At 50.5% G+C, this 16287-nt stretch overlaps 1 protein-coding gene across 1 annotated transcript in view; it reads right to left on the reverse strand.

Annotated features, from left to right (window-relative positions):
- Positions 1-680: 680 nt before the first annotated feature.
- Positions 681-16287, reverse strand: part of LOC141167210 (uncharacterized) — an 87639-nt gene continuing 72032 nt past the window's right edge. The window contains exon 3 of the mRNA XM_073654658.1: positions 681-816. Within this exon, the coding sequence (XP_073510759.1) occupies positions 681-816 (136 nt within the window). The remainder of the gene's footprint in view (positions 817-16287) is intronic.

The following is a 16287-nucleotide window of genomic DNA, read 5'->3' on the forward strand; positions in this document are numbered from 1 at the left end:
TCCACCAATTTGGGTTCCGGTACCCTGCTCTGCCAACCCTTCACCCTGTATCTCCTGGGCATATGGGGTTCCTTCTTTACTCGCGTCTCTGGGCCTTTCTCTGTGTTCCTTGCTTCCTTTCTCCTCTGTTCCAGTTCCTTTCTTACTTTCCTTTCCGCTCCTTCTCCTCTCTCTTTCTGCTGTTTCTGGCCTCCACTCCAGGCCTGCCTCTGGAGCTGGGCCCAGACTGAGCCACAGCTCCCTGTCAGCCCTTTCTGGCTGAACTCCTGACTGAACTGAACTGGACCCAGATCTAAGATGGTGCCCACCTTATATACTTCCCTCTATGTGTGAGCCCAGGTGACTAGCAACCAATGGGCTCCTACCTATGCCCAGAGACCCACCCCTATCTGCTCCTACACCACTGGGTTTTCCTCCCCCCGCCCCACTCCAGCCAGGGACAGATGCTGTCGTGCCTGCACTTCTGTCTAGTGGGAGCACCGTTGAGCTGTCCCTCAGAAATGGGGTGTGTGTGGTGCATGCAGCCTAACGAGTCCTGGTCCACACTCCATCCTTACCCGGGAGTGGAATATCACACCTCTGGTTCGAAGTGCAATACCCCTGTAGCAGCCGAGCCCTCGGGGTGCTACATATTCACCACCCTTAGGTTTTTACCTATTTTGTAACAATACAACCTGTGTTTAAACAGTTTTGTAATCTGCGGTAAAACGACTCACTTGGCCGCTTTTGGAAGTAGAATCAGGATCCGGGTTTTCTCTGCAGGCTTTATTGTATGGCATAAAGCTTTGCAGCTCCAGCAAAATCAATACGGCCTTACTGGTAAAACAACAAAACAAAAGATAAACGATAGCACAGTCCATGGGAGTGTGGGGTTCGCCCACAATAGTAATAGCCCAGCCTTCAGCTCCTTCTTGAGCTATGGCTGTCCAGTCTGGAGACCTTACTAGAGATGAGCGTTGTTCTACTCGAACTGTTCGCCAATCTCAAATTCGAGCTGTTTTGGGCGGTGTTCGAGCCGGTCGGCGAACACGAACAATTTGAGAAAAATTCGGCTGTTCGAGGTTATGTTCGATAACTGTTCGTGCACCAAAATCATAACTGGATTTTTTCTCAGTAATGATGAAAATTAATGTTAATACGCAGTTTGAGTGTACAGCGGGGCGGGGGGAGGGGCAGGGGATGGATCTCTGCAGGAACAATGAAGATCTCCATTTTTTTTTCTCTTTCCCGCATTTGCAGTGGGGAGGTGCAATCTGTCAGCCTATCAGCAGCGCACACACGGAGCGAAGTGCTTTTTTTCACACAAGCAAGGGCATGTGTGATTGGCAGTGTATGTCACATGTCCTTGCCCTATAAGACCAAGCCATTTTCCCCGTCGCCACCATTTTCTCACTGCTGCAGCTGCGTGTTAGACGGCACCGCTGTTGCTGTGTGCGCTATACCTTGTTAATTTCAAGCCAATTTTCGCACAAATATACAGATAGCTTGGGAGTAGGGAATAGTTGTGATTGCAGTCCTTTTAAGGACTAGGTTACAGCATTTCCTACGACTTTTATCAGGCAGGTCTGTGCTCTTAAATAGATAGATTGTGGGAGTAAAGACTAATTGTAATTGGAGTCCTTTTCAGGACTAGGTTACATGAGTTCCTATCAGTTTTTGCCAGGCAGGTCTGTGCCAGTGCTGTGCAAGTTTTTTTCACAGCATTTGGCTGAATCTAGCAAAGCTAATCCTTTTTGGCCTATTGCAGAGTGTGTTAGTCAGTGGAGTAGCCTATCTGTGTTGCAAGATATACCACCTGTGTATAGAATACCAATTTTTTTACTGCACCTAGTGAAGTAAAATCTTTTGGGCATAGCATCATTCTATTAGTCCATCTATACTGACCTCCATCAGGTTGCAAACTGAATATAATTTTTTTCTGCATCTAGCTCTGAAAAAATATTTGGGCTTCTAGCAGTGTGTGGGACTTGGTCTATTAGTCCATCTATACTGACCTCCATCAGGTTGCAAATTAAAAATATTTTTTTTCTTCATTTAGCTCTGAAAAAATATTTGGGCTTCTAGCAGTGTGTGGGACTTGTTCTATTAGTCCTTCTATACTGACCTCCAGCAGGTTGCAAATTGAATATAATTTTTTTCTGCATCTAGCTCTGAAAAAATATTTGGGCTTCTAGCGGTGTGTGGGACTTGGTCTATTAGTCCATCTATACTGACCTCCATCAGGTTGCAAATTAAAAATAATTTTTTTCTGCATCTAGCTCTGAAAAAATATTTGGGCTTCTAGCAGTGTGTGGGACTTGGTCTATTAGTCCATCTATACTGACCTCCATCAGGTTGCAAATTAAAAATAATTTTTTTCTTCATTTATCTCTGAAAAAATATTTGGGCTTCTAGCAGCGTGTGGGACTTGTTCTATTAGTCCATCTATACTGACCTCCATCAGGTTGCAAATTAAAAATAATTTTTTTCTGCATCTAGCTCTGAAAAAATATTTGGGCTTCTAGCAGTGTGTGGGACTTGGTCTATTAGTCCATCTATACTGACCTCCATCAGGTTGCAAATTAAAAATATTTTTTTTCTGCATCTAGCTCTGAAAAAATATTTGGGCTTCTAGCAGTGTGTGGGACTTGGTCTATTAGTCCATCTATACTGACCTCCATCAGGTTGCAAATTGAATAAAAAAAATTTCTGCATCTAGCTCTGAAAAAATATTTGGGCTTCTAGCGGTGTGTGGGACTTGGTCTATTAGTCCATCTATACTGACCTCCATCAGGTTGCAAATTAAAAATAATTTTTTTCTTCATCTAACCCAGCCAATAGTTTTGGCCTAATACCACAGTTTGGCCACTCAGCTCTGCTCGGTTACCATCCATTGTTTTTTTGTGCAAACAACTCCAGAGTTGTGAATTAGTTAACCACCAAAATGAGTGGAAAAAGGCCTGCTGCTGGTGGAAAGGGGAATAGGCGTGTTGGGAAGGGGAAAAAAGGTTGTGTCCGTGGGGTAGGTGCAGAAGAAAGACCATCTTCCAGCCAAACTAAAATGTCTACTTCTTTTAGCGGACAATGTGATAAGATCCCTTTCTTACGGCCACGCCAATCGCTACAAATTCCAGATGAGGCACAAAAACAGCAGGTGCTTCAACGGATATCAAGTGCTCCTTTAAGTGGGCTCTCCTCCACATCAACTTCAACATCACAAATACTCCAGTCCTCAAAGGTGTCACCCAAATCGCACTTGCTTCCTCACAGCTCCCAAATCTCCAGCTGCCCGTCTGAGTATGAGGTAGAACAGATGGTTGAGTCTGCAGAGCTGTTTACTCATACTATAGCCTGGGAATCAGAGGTCGACTCCAGCGCTTCTGTGAATCCAGACGAGGAAATGATCTGCACTGATGCCCAGAATCTTTATGAGTCGGATCCAGGACCAGACGCAGAAGGTTCTGACCATAATGTAGACCCTCATTCCCAAACTGTAACTCCTGTTGGTGGAGACAATGAGGAAGACGATGATAAGACTCAAATACCTGATGGAGCGACAACTTTAGTTTTTTGTCAGGGCAGGAACAGGTTGGCTCTGAGGACGAAGGGTGTGATAACACACAGGGTGATGATGATGAGGTCGGAGATCCCACTTACTGTCAACCCACAGTCAGCCAAGAGATGAGGTCAGCAGAGGAGGTGGAGGAAGATGCTAGTGACGACGAGGTCAGGTTGCGCCTTCCTGGACAGAGACGTAGTACTGGAAGCACGTCAACAACTGCATCCTCAAACACAACTCTGCCTCTCACCACAAGTCGTGGTGGCTCTTCAGGTCGCATGGGTGCTAAGCCTTGCATAGCCTGGGCATTTTTTCAGATCGATAAAGATGACCCAACTCGTGTTATCTGTAACATTTGTCAGCAAAAGCTAAGTAGAGGCCAAAAAATACATAGTTTGAGTACTTCATGCATGAACCGGCACATGGACATGAAGCATAAGTTGCAGTGGGAAGCTCAGTGTGCTACAATGCGGTCTAGCCGGCCGGGCCAACCACCGTCTGCCATATCTTGTGCATCCGCGGCCTCTTCATCCTCTGTGACTGGGGGGACAGCAGTCACACCTGTTTTGGGGCGCAGACCTGCCACCTCTTTACCCGCAACAGCCAGCGTGATTGGCAGGTCATCATTTTCTTTGGAGGTGGTAACACCAGCTGGTCTTGAGCGCTGTCCGACATCGATAGCACCACCTTTGGATCAAGGCAACCTAACATGTCCACCTGCATCTTCCTCACAGACCGGCAGTTTGCCGGGGACACCCTTATCAACCCCGTCTAAGCACAATAGCCAGCCCTCGGTCCCTCAGATGTGGATAAGTAAAAGACCATTTCCTCCTAGCCATGAGAAAGCTAAGAGGTTGAATTTCACCATCTGCAAGCTCTTGGCTACAGAAATGCTGCCTTTCCGCCTGGTGGACACAGAGGATTTTCGAGACCTTATGTCCGTCGCAGTGCCCCAGTACCAGATGCCCAGTCGGCACTACTTCTCAAAGAAAGGTGTGCCTGCGCTCCACCAGCATGTCGCACACAACATCACCGCTTCTTTGAGAAACTCTGTGTGTGACAGGGTGCATTTCACCACAGACACTTGGACGAGTAGGCATGGACAGGGGCGTTACATGTCGCTGACTGGGCACTGGGTAACTATGGTGACAGCAGGACAAGGGGCTGCTGTCCAAGTCTTGCCGTCCCCACGAGTTGTGCGTCAATCCTCTTTATGTCATTTTTCCTCCACTGCTTCTGCCTCCTCAACCTCCTCTCGGTCTTCCACCTGCACCCAAAGCCTGTCTGGTCATGCCACAAGCTTTCTAACTGCGCAGAATGGATCCTGCACACCTCCTTACTATGCTGGCAGTAGGGCTCAACGTCATCAGGCGGTTTTTACATTGAAATGTCTGGGAAATGTGAGTCACACAGCTGAGGAGTTGTGGTCAGCTCTGGAGAACCAATTTCATGAATGGTTGTCTCCACTGGACCTGAAACCAGGGAAGGCCGTGTGCGACAATGCTGCAAACCTGGGTGCGGCCCTTCGCCGGGGCAATGTCACACACGTGCCTTGTATGGCTCACGTGTTGAACCTGGTTGTCCAGCAATTTTTAGCCCACTATCCCAGACTAGATGGCCTTCTGCAGAGGGCACGGTCGCTGTGTGCTCACTTCCGCCGTTCGCATCCCGCAGCTCAGCGACTTACATCTCTACAGAAGTCGTTGGGCCTGCCACTTCACCGGCTAAAATGCGATGTGCCTACCCGGTGGAATTCAACTCTGCACATGTTGCAGCGACTGTGGCAGCACCGACAAGCCCTGGTGCAATACGTTCTGACGTATAGCCTGGGCCAAAGAGATTCAGAGGTGGGGCAAATCACGCTGGAGGAGTGGTCTCAGATCAGGGACCTATGCACCCTTCTGCACAGTTTTGAAATGGCGACGAAGATGTTTAGTGCTGACGATGCCATTATCAGCATGACTATTCCGGTGATTTACATGCTGGAGCACATGTTAAACAGAATTCAGAGTCAGGTGGTGGCACAAGAGGAGGTGGAGGAAGTAGAGGAGGAGGAGTTGTATGCGGAAGGGCTAACATCTGCAAGGTCCAGACGGTCGGCAGCACCAGGGTGGCAGGCATGTGAGGGTGGGGGAGATGATTTTACCAGGGCGCATGGTAGCAGCCAAACTAGTGAGGAAGGTGCAGGAGCCCAGGAAGAAGTGGAGGACGAACTGATGGAAGACTCATCAGATGAGGGAGACCTTGATCACATTTCTGTTGTGCGAGGTTGGGGGGAGAGGACAGAGGAAGGAAGCATGATTGTTACCTCGCCACCAACACAACAGGGACTTGGTGCTCCTGGATGCGCAACACACATGAGTGCCTTCTTGCTGCACTACCTGCAACATGACCCTCGAATTGTGAGAATTAGAAATAATCCTGACTACTGGGTTGCCACACTGTTAGATCCCCGGTACAAAAGTAAATTTGCAGAAATTATTCCTGCCATAGAAAGGGATGCACGCATGCAGGAGTATCAGCAGAGACTGTTGCAGAATCTTACATGTGCTTTTCCACAAAATACCAGTGGTGCACGTAGTGAATCTCACAGTTCCAACTTGCCAACCGTGGTCTGTATGGAATTGTTCAATAAAGGGCACAAAATTAAGATAACATAGATGGGAGAGGTCTCTATGAATAGGAATTCCTAAGTATTTGATACCCTGTGAGGGCCAGGCAAAGGGAAAGTTGGACTGGATGGAATCCTATATGGATTTAGGGAGGGAGACATCGAGGGCCTCAGACTTCGCTGCATTGATTTTAAAATTTTACCATGTAACAAAGTGATCTATTTCAGCCATAACAGCAGGGATGGATATATGTGATTGAGTGATATATACTAGGACATCATCAGCAAATAGAGAGCACTTGTACTCGGTGCCTCCCACCTCAATCCACCTAATATTGGGGTTATGGCGAATTGATGAGAGCAGGTGCTCCGTGTAGCACCCTGAGGATTCGGCTGCTACAGGGGTATTGCACCTCAACCCAGAGGTGTGATATTCCACTCCCGGGTAAGGATGGAGTGTGGATCTGAGCTCGGTAGGCTGCATGCACTACACACATCCCATTTCCGAGGAACAGGCCGACGGTACTCCCACTTAGAAATGTGCAGGTACGACCGAGTCTGTTCCTGGCTGGAGTGGGAGGGGGGTGGAACATCCCAAGTAGTGTAGGGGCAGATAGGGGGAGCAGCCTGGGTAAAGATAGGAGCTCATTGGGTGCTGGTCACCTGAGCACACACATAGAGGGTGTATATAAGGTGGGCACCAACTAAGAACAGGGTCAGTTGCAGAGAGAAAGTCAGCGAGCGGAGGAGAAGAGAGACCCAGAGTGAGAGAGGAGAGAGAGAGAGACCCAGAGGGGGAACCAGAAGAAAAGGACTCCAAGAACCCAACTTAAATCCCCGGGTGAAGAGTCGGCACAGGGTACCGGAACCCAAGCTGGTGGGGGTAAAAACACTCCCCAGCCAGAGACCGGAGACCGTGGGCAGCGTTTGCCACGGTCACCCACCACATCCACCACGAAGGCATACCACGAGGAGGGTCAGGGAACCCAAGGCCAAGGGTCTCCCAACAGAAGGCCCGAGGGAGCTGGACCTGGGTGGATCAATAGTGGGGACGGCCAGAGAAAGGACTGAAGGAGAGCTCAGGGTCACGCTCCGGACTTATTTGGGAGTTGGCTGGATCCAGAACCTGGTGGACGCAGCACGGCTCGGGAGGTCACTCGAAGCTGGAGTGACCAGAACATCAGCAGTGAGTAAAACATCCTAAACTGCATAACCCGACTCTGTCTCTGATTGCCGTCTACACTGCATCACCACAACTCCCATCCTCTGCACCTGATCCCCCTGAGGCTATACCCCACCCGTTGGGGGTTATATCACCAAAGCTGCACCTACACCACCAGCCTCAGCGGACCCTGCTGCAGCGGCGGCCACAGTGACCGCAACACAACGGGTGGCGTAGTCGACAAATAAAGAACTTATAACATCTGTAGGACTGCCACACACACTGAGTTTGACACCCTGGGCACGGACCGGGTCACAGCCACTCGGAAGACTACAACTCCCATCTGATCCGGCTCCGGATATTCCCACTAAAGAATATGGCCCAGGGGGTGCGTCAACTTTGGCGTAGTCGGCAGGATTACGTGCCCGCAACACCCGGGTACTGCGTGCCTGAAGAAAAGTGCAAGTTTACCTCAGAAAGAAGTCTCCTGCCGGTTCCGGAGGGTCCCCGCCATCGGACCCCATCAGCAGTCGATTCCAGCCGGTTGTCCGCCATTAACAGCGTTTTCCCGCCATCTGCAGTGTTTCCCGCCACTGGGAAGCGATTCCCGCCATTTCCAAAGGTTTCCCGCCTTGGAAGAGCGGACGCCATTATGGGCGTGCCAGAGGGTGGCAGGAGGCCACCTCCCATCGTGGGCCAGGACCGAAAATGGCGCCAAAAGTGGAAACCGCCCCCACCAACAGGGACTGTGATGCTAGAGGTGTCTGTCAGCGTGAAAGAACTGACCCTGGAGCTGACAGTCACCCAGTGGCCCCGGGACCGCCCTCGAAGGGGGAGGAGACGAAAGGAGAGAGAAAAGATGGGTGTCGCCTGGAGCAGTCTGGAGCGAGCGCACCCGGAGGCAGGAAGCCTGGAGAAGAGTAGCAGAGAAGCTCACCCGGAGATGGCCAGAGAGCAGAGCAGCACCGGCCCGCTGGCCAGGAGCCTGCTGGAAGAAGAGCAGAGCAGCACCGGCCCGCTGGCCAGGAGCCTGCTGGAAGAAGAGCAGAGCAGCACCGACCCGTTGGTCAGGAGCCTGCTGGAAACAACGACCCCACTAGGACTAGTGGAGGTCCTCGCACAGCTCCCCCGAGACCGGGAGTGTGCACAGACTGCCCTGGAGGGCCTCGCACGGAGGATGGCCCGGGTACAGCGAGAGACATTGGCGGAGTGGAGCCGAGAGATGGCCCAGCAAACCAAGACCCGGAGCACGCCAGCCAAGATGAGGAGACAGACCGCCTCTGAGGATGGCGCGGGAGGACCCAAGGCCAGAGACGGCGCCGAGAAGGGAGCCGAACGCATGGAGGCAGGTAAAGGGGACGTCTATACCCCAAGCCGGGAAACCGCTTACCTGCCCCAGCTCCCCGTCGCAGAGCCCGAAAGTCCCCCTGCTGTGCCCGAAAACGCCATGTCACCGACGCAGACTAGGCCCCAACCGGAAGCCGCCGCCGCGACCCCTGTGACGTCACACGCCTCGACCCCGAGCGTGACCAAGCAGGAAGTACCACCAGCCTGGTCGCAAGGCCTAGTACCCCCGGGCGTCGCATCACCAACAGCGCCCCCTACCTCCGCGGAGCCTCCGGCCTGGCCGCAAGGCCAGGTAGCCCAGGGCGCCGCCGTCCTGACGGTGCCCTTCACCTTCCAGGTGCCCCAGGCCTGGCCGCAAGGCCTGGGCAACCCGGGCGCCACCACCACCGCGCCCGCACCCGTAAAACCAAGGGTGCCGCGTCTGGGAGAGGACTTGTTTGCCCAGCACACGTGGCCGGACGGGCAGCCTTTCATCTGGCCCCAGAAATATTATGAACTGGAGAACCAGAGGAGAGTTGGGGCCATGTGTGCACCCCTGATTCCGGCTCCGAAGCCCGTGATAAGGATCTCGCCCCCGCTTGAAGAGACCCAATTTGAGTGGGACCCCACCGGAGAAGACCTAATGGGGTTCACTCAAGAAACCAGGGCAGCTGCAGCGGAGCGTGCAGAGTGCTGCCGACAGCAGCTCGAGGAGTTTGCGAGGGAGCGGAGAGAGAGGCGGGTCCGGGAACAACAGGCCCAAATAAGGAGCGCCGAGCAGAAGAGCCGAACCAGGAGGGACCCCCGTGCAGCGCACAGTCCCCGCACCACCGGGACTGTAATGAAGTTCAACATGCAGCATGGGTGGGGCTTCATCAGAGACCACAACACCCCCGGCGACGTCTTAGTCACGCGCAGAGATGTGGAGTCCCATCTGCCGGAGGGGCACAGAGGTCGTGACCTTTATATCGGGGACGAGGTCACCTTTACCCGGCACAAGTGTGCCAAAGGACCTTACGCCCTCCATGTGCATCGCCTGACAGAGGAGGAGCTGCGATGTGAGGAGGAAGAGCAAGAGGATCCGGACGGGTCTGAAGCTGAGATCCCCAAAGAAGGAGCAGGAGGAAGACGTTGTTGAGTACAGCGGAGTAGGTGCTGTAAATAGTTACCCGATCGGGGTATAAAGAAACTGTTACTGCAAATATAGTCCCCGTTGGGACCAGCTGAGTGAACTGTTTTCCCGTTTACCCTTAATCCCACAGGCTGAGGACTGTGAGCAGCCATTCCCTTTCCCTCCTTAACTGGCCGAGGACTGAGAGCGGCCATATCCTTGTAAATAGTTGCGCGTCCTAAAGCGCCCCCTACCGGTTTTATAGGAAAACCATTTTTCTAGAAAGACTGTCGCACTTTACCCGGTCACATGTTGCACAGTGACCGGAGGAGGAGCCAGAGGCGACGAGAATGTTTTATATATATATAATGTTTTTATATGTTTTATATGTTTATGAAAAAATTTGTATGTTTTGGTGTTGTTTTATGTCTTACAGCCCGAGGACGTGCTGTGATTTACCAGGGGGGAATGTAGCACCCTGAGGATTCGGCTGCTACAGGGGTATTGCACCTCAACCCAGAGGTGTGATATTCCACTCCCGGGTAAGGATGGAGTGTGGATCTGAGCTCGGTAGGCTGCATGCACTACACACATCCCATTTCCGAGGAACAGGCCGACGGTACTCCCACTTAGAAATGTGCAGGTACGACCGAGTCTGTTCCTGGCTGGAGTGGGAGGGGGGTGGAACATCCCAAGTAGTGTAGGGGCAGATAGGGGGAGCAGCCTGGGTAAAGATAGGAGCTCATTGGGTGCTGGTCACCTGAGCTCACACATAGAGGGTGTATATAAGGTGGGCACCAACTAAGAACAGGGTCAGTTGCAGAGAGAAAGTCAGCGAGCGGAGGAGAAGAGAGACCCAGAGTGAGAGAGGAGAGAGAGAGAGACCCAGAGGGGGAACCAGAAGAAAAGGACTCCAAGAACCCAACTTAAATCCCCGGGTGAAGAGTCGGCACAGGGTACCGGAACCCAAGCTGGTGGGGGTAAAAACACTCCCCAGCCAGAGACCGGAGACCGTGGGCAGCGTTTGCCACGGTCACCCACCACATCCACCACGAAGGCATACCACGAGGAGGGTCAGGGAACCCAAGGCCAAGGGTCTCCCAACAGAAGGCCCGAGGGAGCTGGACCTGGGTGGATCAATAGTGGGGACGGCCAGAGAAAGGACTGAAGGAGAGCTCAGGGTCACGCTCCGGACTTATTTGGGAGTTGGCTGGATCCAGAACCTGGTGGACGCAGCACGGCTCGGGAGGTCACTCGAAGCTGGAGTGACCAGAACATCAGCAGTGAGTAAAACATCCTAAACTGCATAACCCGACTGTGTCTCTGATTGCCGTCTACACTGCATCACCACAACTCCCATCCTCTGCACCTGATCCCCCTGAGGCTATACCCCACCCGTTGGGGGTTATATCACCAAAGCTGCACCTACACCACCAGCCTCAGCGGACCCTGCTGCAGCGGCGGCCACAGTGACCGCAACACAACGGGTGGCGTAGTCGACAAATAAAGAACTTATAACATCTGTAGGACTGCCACACACACTGAGTTTGACACCCTGGGCACGGACCGGGTCACAGCCACTCGGAAGACTACAACTCCCATCTGATCCGGCTCCGGATATTCCCACTAAAGAATATGGCCCAGGGGGTGCGTCATCCGTCACTAGGATGTATAAGAGAGGGGACAAAGGACATCCCTGCCTTGTCCCATTGGTGATTGTGAAAGGTGATGAAAATGTTCTGACGCACCCCCTGGGCCTTGGTACACCCGGAGCCGGACCCTTTTTGGTGGATGCTGGTGGTTGTAGTCTTCGTGGCGGCGATCCGGTTCCGTGGCTCAGGGCGGTCAAACCAGTGGCGGAACTATTTATGTGGTTTTGATGTTTAAATGTCCGACTACGCCACCCGTGGATTGCGGTCAGAGTGAACCGCCGCTACAGGGCAGACCGCTAAGGCTGGTGTTGTGGGTGCAGCAGAGCGTAGCATAACTCCCCACGGGAGGAGTATAGCCTCAGGGCAGTGTATGCGGAGGATGGGGGTGATGGTGCAGGGCAGCAGCAGTAACGACACGGAGTCAGTGATGCAGTTCAGGGCCTTTACTCACAGTTCTTATTATCCAGACCACGTCTGCAGGTAACGGCTGCCCACGTCGTACTGTGCTCACCAGATGAGGGGCTCAGACAACTCCCAGATAACTTTGGAGCGCTTCACAGGACCCCCTTTGTGTGTCCTTTGTCTGGCCTTTCTTACCAACACTTCTGTCCGGCTGCCTCGGGCCTCCTCTTGGTAAACTTGGCGCCAGTTTCCCTGACCCTATGTGGTGCCTTCCTAGCGGGTGGAGCAAGGGGCTGCGCCACATAAAATGTCAGAGCCTCCGGTTTCTAGCTGAGGGTCGTTTCCTGCCTCCACTAGTTCGGGGACCGGTCTCCCCCTTTGGCCTGACCCCTCCACGCAGGTGGATTCGGGCGTGCTGTGGCGACTCGCCCGTCCGCACCCCTGGGATCCCTTCATTCCTCGTTCCTGGAGCCTTCTCCGCTCCTCTTCCTTCCTTCTCCCTCTTGCAGGCCTGGGCCTCTGTTACTAGGCCCGCCTCCGGAGCAGAGCTCATGCAGAGCGCCTGCTCCCTGCCACTTCTGCTCAGACTTCTCTGCACTGAACTAAGATGGTGCCCACCTTTTATACTCCCTTCTCAATGCACCCAGGAACTGCTTCCTCCCTGCTCCTGCACTGCAGGGTTCCCCTTCCTCAGTGTTCCCTCCCCCCACTCCAGCCAGGGACAGGGACTGTCGTGCCCATCTCAGGGGCATATTGGTCGCCCTGCCCCACGGCAATGTGGTGTAATGCATGCAGGTGTCGGGTCCTGATCCACACTCCATCCTTATCTGAGAGTGAGATATCACACCTCTGGGTGAGGTGCAATACGTCTGTAGCAACCGAGCCCTCGGTGCTACAGTTCCATTTATCTTCAGCCTAGGTGACGTATTGTGATACAGGGCCGTGATTTTGGCTATAAAAGGGTCCCCTAGACCCCTACCCCAAGCTTTTTAAGAGAATCATATATGGCGTGCCAGGAGACTCTATGGAATGCTTTCTCAGCATCCAACGAGAGTATCTACTTACAAATTTTTAACTGCATCTAGCCCAGGAAATACTTTGTGCCTAGTAGCAGTGTCTGCTAGTCAGCGGATTATCCCGGCTGTTAAGCAAGCTACACCACCTGTAGTTTGGACACTTAATTTTTTCAAAGGAAATGCTTCGGGACCACGGGATACTTAGTGAAGAGCATCAGGAGGCATCCCAAGGCATAGGGGCTGGGACTGGCACTAGGATGCCTTGCGGTGGACAGCCGAGCTCGATCCTTATAAAAGCTTTTTAACTGCAGCAGCTTTAGTGGACGCTACTGGAGCTGGAATTACGCGGCTGCTGGCATGAGACTTGCCCTCCAATAGATCCTTGTAAATGGATTTAAAGTGTATTCATTCAAATTAGAGGGACAATTTAAATTAAAAAGCTTAGAGCTGCCTCCACCACAGGGGGACTCTCTCGACCCACCAGCGGACAGGCACCAGTATTGGGAGAGGGGGGCTGGCCGTCAGGGTTCACCGCGGCTCTGGCACAAACCCGGCGACGCGGAGGTGGCACGGGCAGGAGCGGACTGGCCGTCTCGGCTTCTCACTTTTTGGATTTTAGAAGGGCATGACATGCCTATATCTGTGTCTCCCCCTCCTTTTACTCCTCCACCTCTTTTCTTTTCGCATGACTATATGTACTTGTCACTTTTCCATGTGTTAGTTGTGTCTTCTGAGCAGTTTGTCAGCTTTTGGACACCTTTGAAGGTGTTTTCTATGTGTTTCTATGTGTTTTTGTTTGCCTGCCATTGGTTTTAACGGTGTTCGAAGGTGTTCGACGAACAGTTCGACGAACAGTTCGGCGAACACACGGGTGTTCGACGAACCGAACCGAACTCGAACACTACGGGGGTGGCTCAACACTAGACCTTACCTCTCCAAGCACAACAACAGAAAAAAAATAGTGACTGAGCATTTAAGCTTGCTCAATCACACCCTGAGGGGAGGTAGGGTGAATGACTTCCCAGCCTCTTTGCCACTCACATAAAACCACACCCTTTAGGTTAATTAACCCCCAACATATAACATGCTGGAGGAAAGTTTGTAGGTTTCAGTTCACACAGGCTAGCAGCCGGAGTGACACATACCTCCCCTAGCATATAACACCTGTGATTCTGTCACAAATCCGATTTGTGTGTGATGCATCAGCACTAAATAGTCAAAATTGGTGGAATGAACTGAGAAAAAAAATAGGCAGAAATTAAATTTATGGGCTCAAATAACTAAAAATTGTCATGTGTATATGTATTCACTCCTTTTACTATGAAGCCCTTAAAAATTTCTGGTGTATGTAATTATCTTCACAAGCCACATGCTAAATGAAAGGAAGTCCATCTGTGTGTGATGTAAGTGTCACATGGTCTGTCGGTATATACGCACATTTTTTGAAAGATCACAGAGGCCGCACACAGTTAAGGACGAACCAATAGGCACCACTAACCAAACAACACCATGTAGACCAAGAAGAACTCCAAACAAGACAGGGACACAGCTGTTGAGAAGTACAAGTCAGGGTTGGGTTATAAAAAAATAACCAAATCTCTCATGATCCCCTAGAGCACCATCATATCCATTATCATCAAATAGAAATAACATGGTACCACAACAATCCTGCCAAGGGAAGACCGTCCACCAAAACTTTCTGCCTGGGCAAGGAGGGCATTAATCAGAGAGGCAGCACGCAGGCCCCCAAAAGATAACCCCAAAAGAGCTGCAGAATTCCCAAGAATAGACTGTAATATCTGCTCATAAGAAAACAATAATCCGTACACTCCATAGAGGTGGACTTTGTGGAAGAGTGGGCAGAAAAAAAGCCTTGACTTACACACAAAAACTGTAAAGTTTGTTTTGAATTTGTAAAAGACACCTGGGAGACTCTCCAAATGTGTGGAGGAATGTGCTGTGGTCAGATGTGACAAAAATTGTACTTTTTGGCCACCAAAGTAAACACTATGTCTGGTGCCTAAACAACACAGCTCATCTCCCCAATAACACCATCCCCCCAGTGAAACATTTGTGGTAGCAGCATCATACTGTGGGAATGTTATTTTGGCAGCAGGAACTGGGAAAATGGTCCAAGTCAAGGGGAAGATTGGTAGTGTGAAATACAGAGATATTCTTGAGCAAAACCTGTTTCAGTCTGTCAGTGATTTGAGACTGGGACAGAGGTTCACCTTCCAACAAGAACATGACCCAAAAGCATAGTGCTTAAGGGGAAACATATAAATGTTTTGAAGTGGCCTAGTCAAAGTCCAGACCTTAATCCAATTGAGAATCTGTGGTCAGACTTGAAGATTGCTGTTCACAAGAGGAAACCATCTGACTTGCAGGAGCTGGGCCAGTTTTGCCTTGAGGAATGAGCAAGAATCTCAGTGACAAGATGTGGAAAGCTCATAGAATAAATAAATAAATAAATCCAAAGTGACTTGCAGCTGTAGTTGCCACAAAAATGAGGCTCTACAAAGTATTGACTTTAAGGGGTGAATCGTTATGCACACTAAAGTTTTCTGTTATTTTGTCCTATGTGTTGTTGGCTTCACAATAAAAAGAAAAACAAATGTTCACAGATGTAGGCATGTTCTTTACATTAACTGATGCAAGCCCTAAAAAAAGCTGCGAAATTCCAGTTTGTAAAGTAGCAAAACATGAAAATGCCATGAGGGGTGAATACTTTTGCAAGCCATTGTATGTCCTATACCGTTGCTTTGCCACTTAACTATACGAACAGTACTCTTACTATCCAAGTCTAATCCTGTGCTTACCCTGCACTATACACTACTCACATTGTACATTACCATCACACAATTTTAAATGACACACATCAATATTCATATTACATGTAAAACCGCATGACATTGTACATACAGCGCAATTATTGTCTTCAGGGGTAGGAACACAGCAGAACAGTCCATTACCCTTACATACCCACAAGCTACTCTTTGTTTTGTCCAGTCAGTAACTTCGCAATCTTAAGTGTCAAATCGCTAAAACAGTATTTTAAATTCAATTTTATAAACTAAACAACTTCAATTATTGAAAAGGATTATACATCTCAAGCCCCCCTCCATTTCTGACCACTTTCCAAGGAATTAAATCACTAATAGGTCTACTGTCCAGCCAAGATCGAAAACCATTATCCCCTCAGCACACAATGGACCTGATTCCTTTAAGCTTTTACACCAATATTCTGGTGTAAAAAGCTTTGAAACATCATAGAATTTTGGCGCAACTCAAGGCTGAGCTAAAATTTTGTGATTTATTGGCATTCTAATCAGGGGCATACTTAGAAATTATAGGGCCCCATATCAGAAGTTCTAATTGGGCCCCCCTAAAAAAAAAAAAAGGTTGTCGGGGTCACATGTTTAGTGAAAGGAAGTCCACCTGTGTGCAATGTAAGTGTCACATGGCCTGT

Source organism: Phyllobates terribilis, unplaced genomic scaffold, assembly GCF_046119375.1.
Source record: "Phyllobates terribilis strain yellow unplaced genomic scaffold, ASM4611937v1 Scaffold_11__3_contigs__length_659146591, whole genome shotgun sequence".
In the NCBI taxonomy this organism is placed as follows: domain Eukaryota; kingdom Metazoa; phylum Chordata; class Amphibia; order Anura; family Dendrobatidae; genus Phyllobates; species Phyllobates terribilis.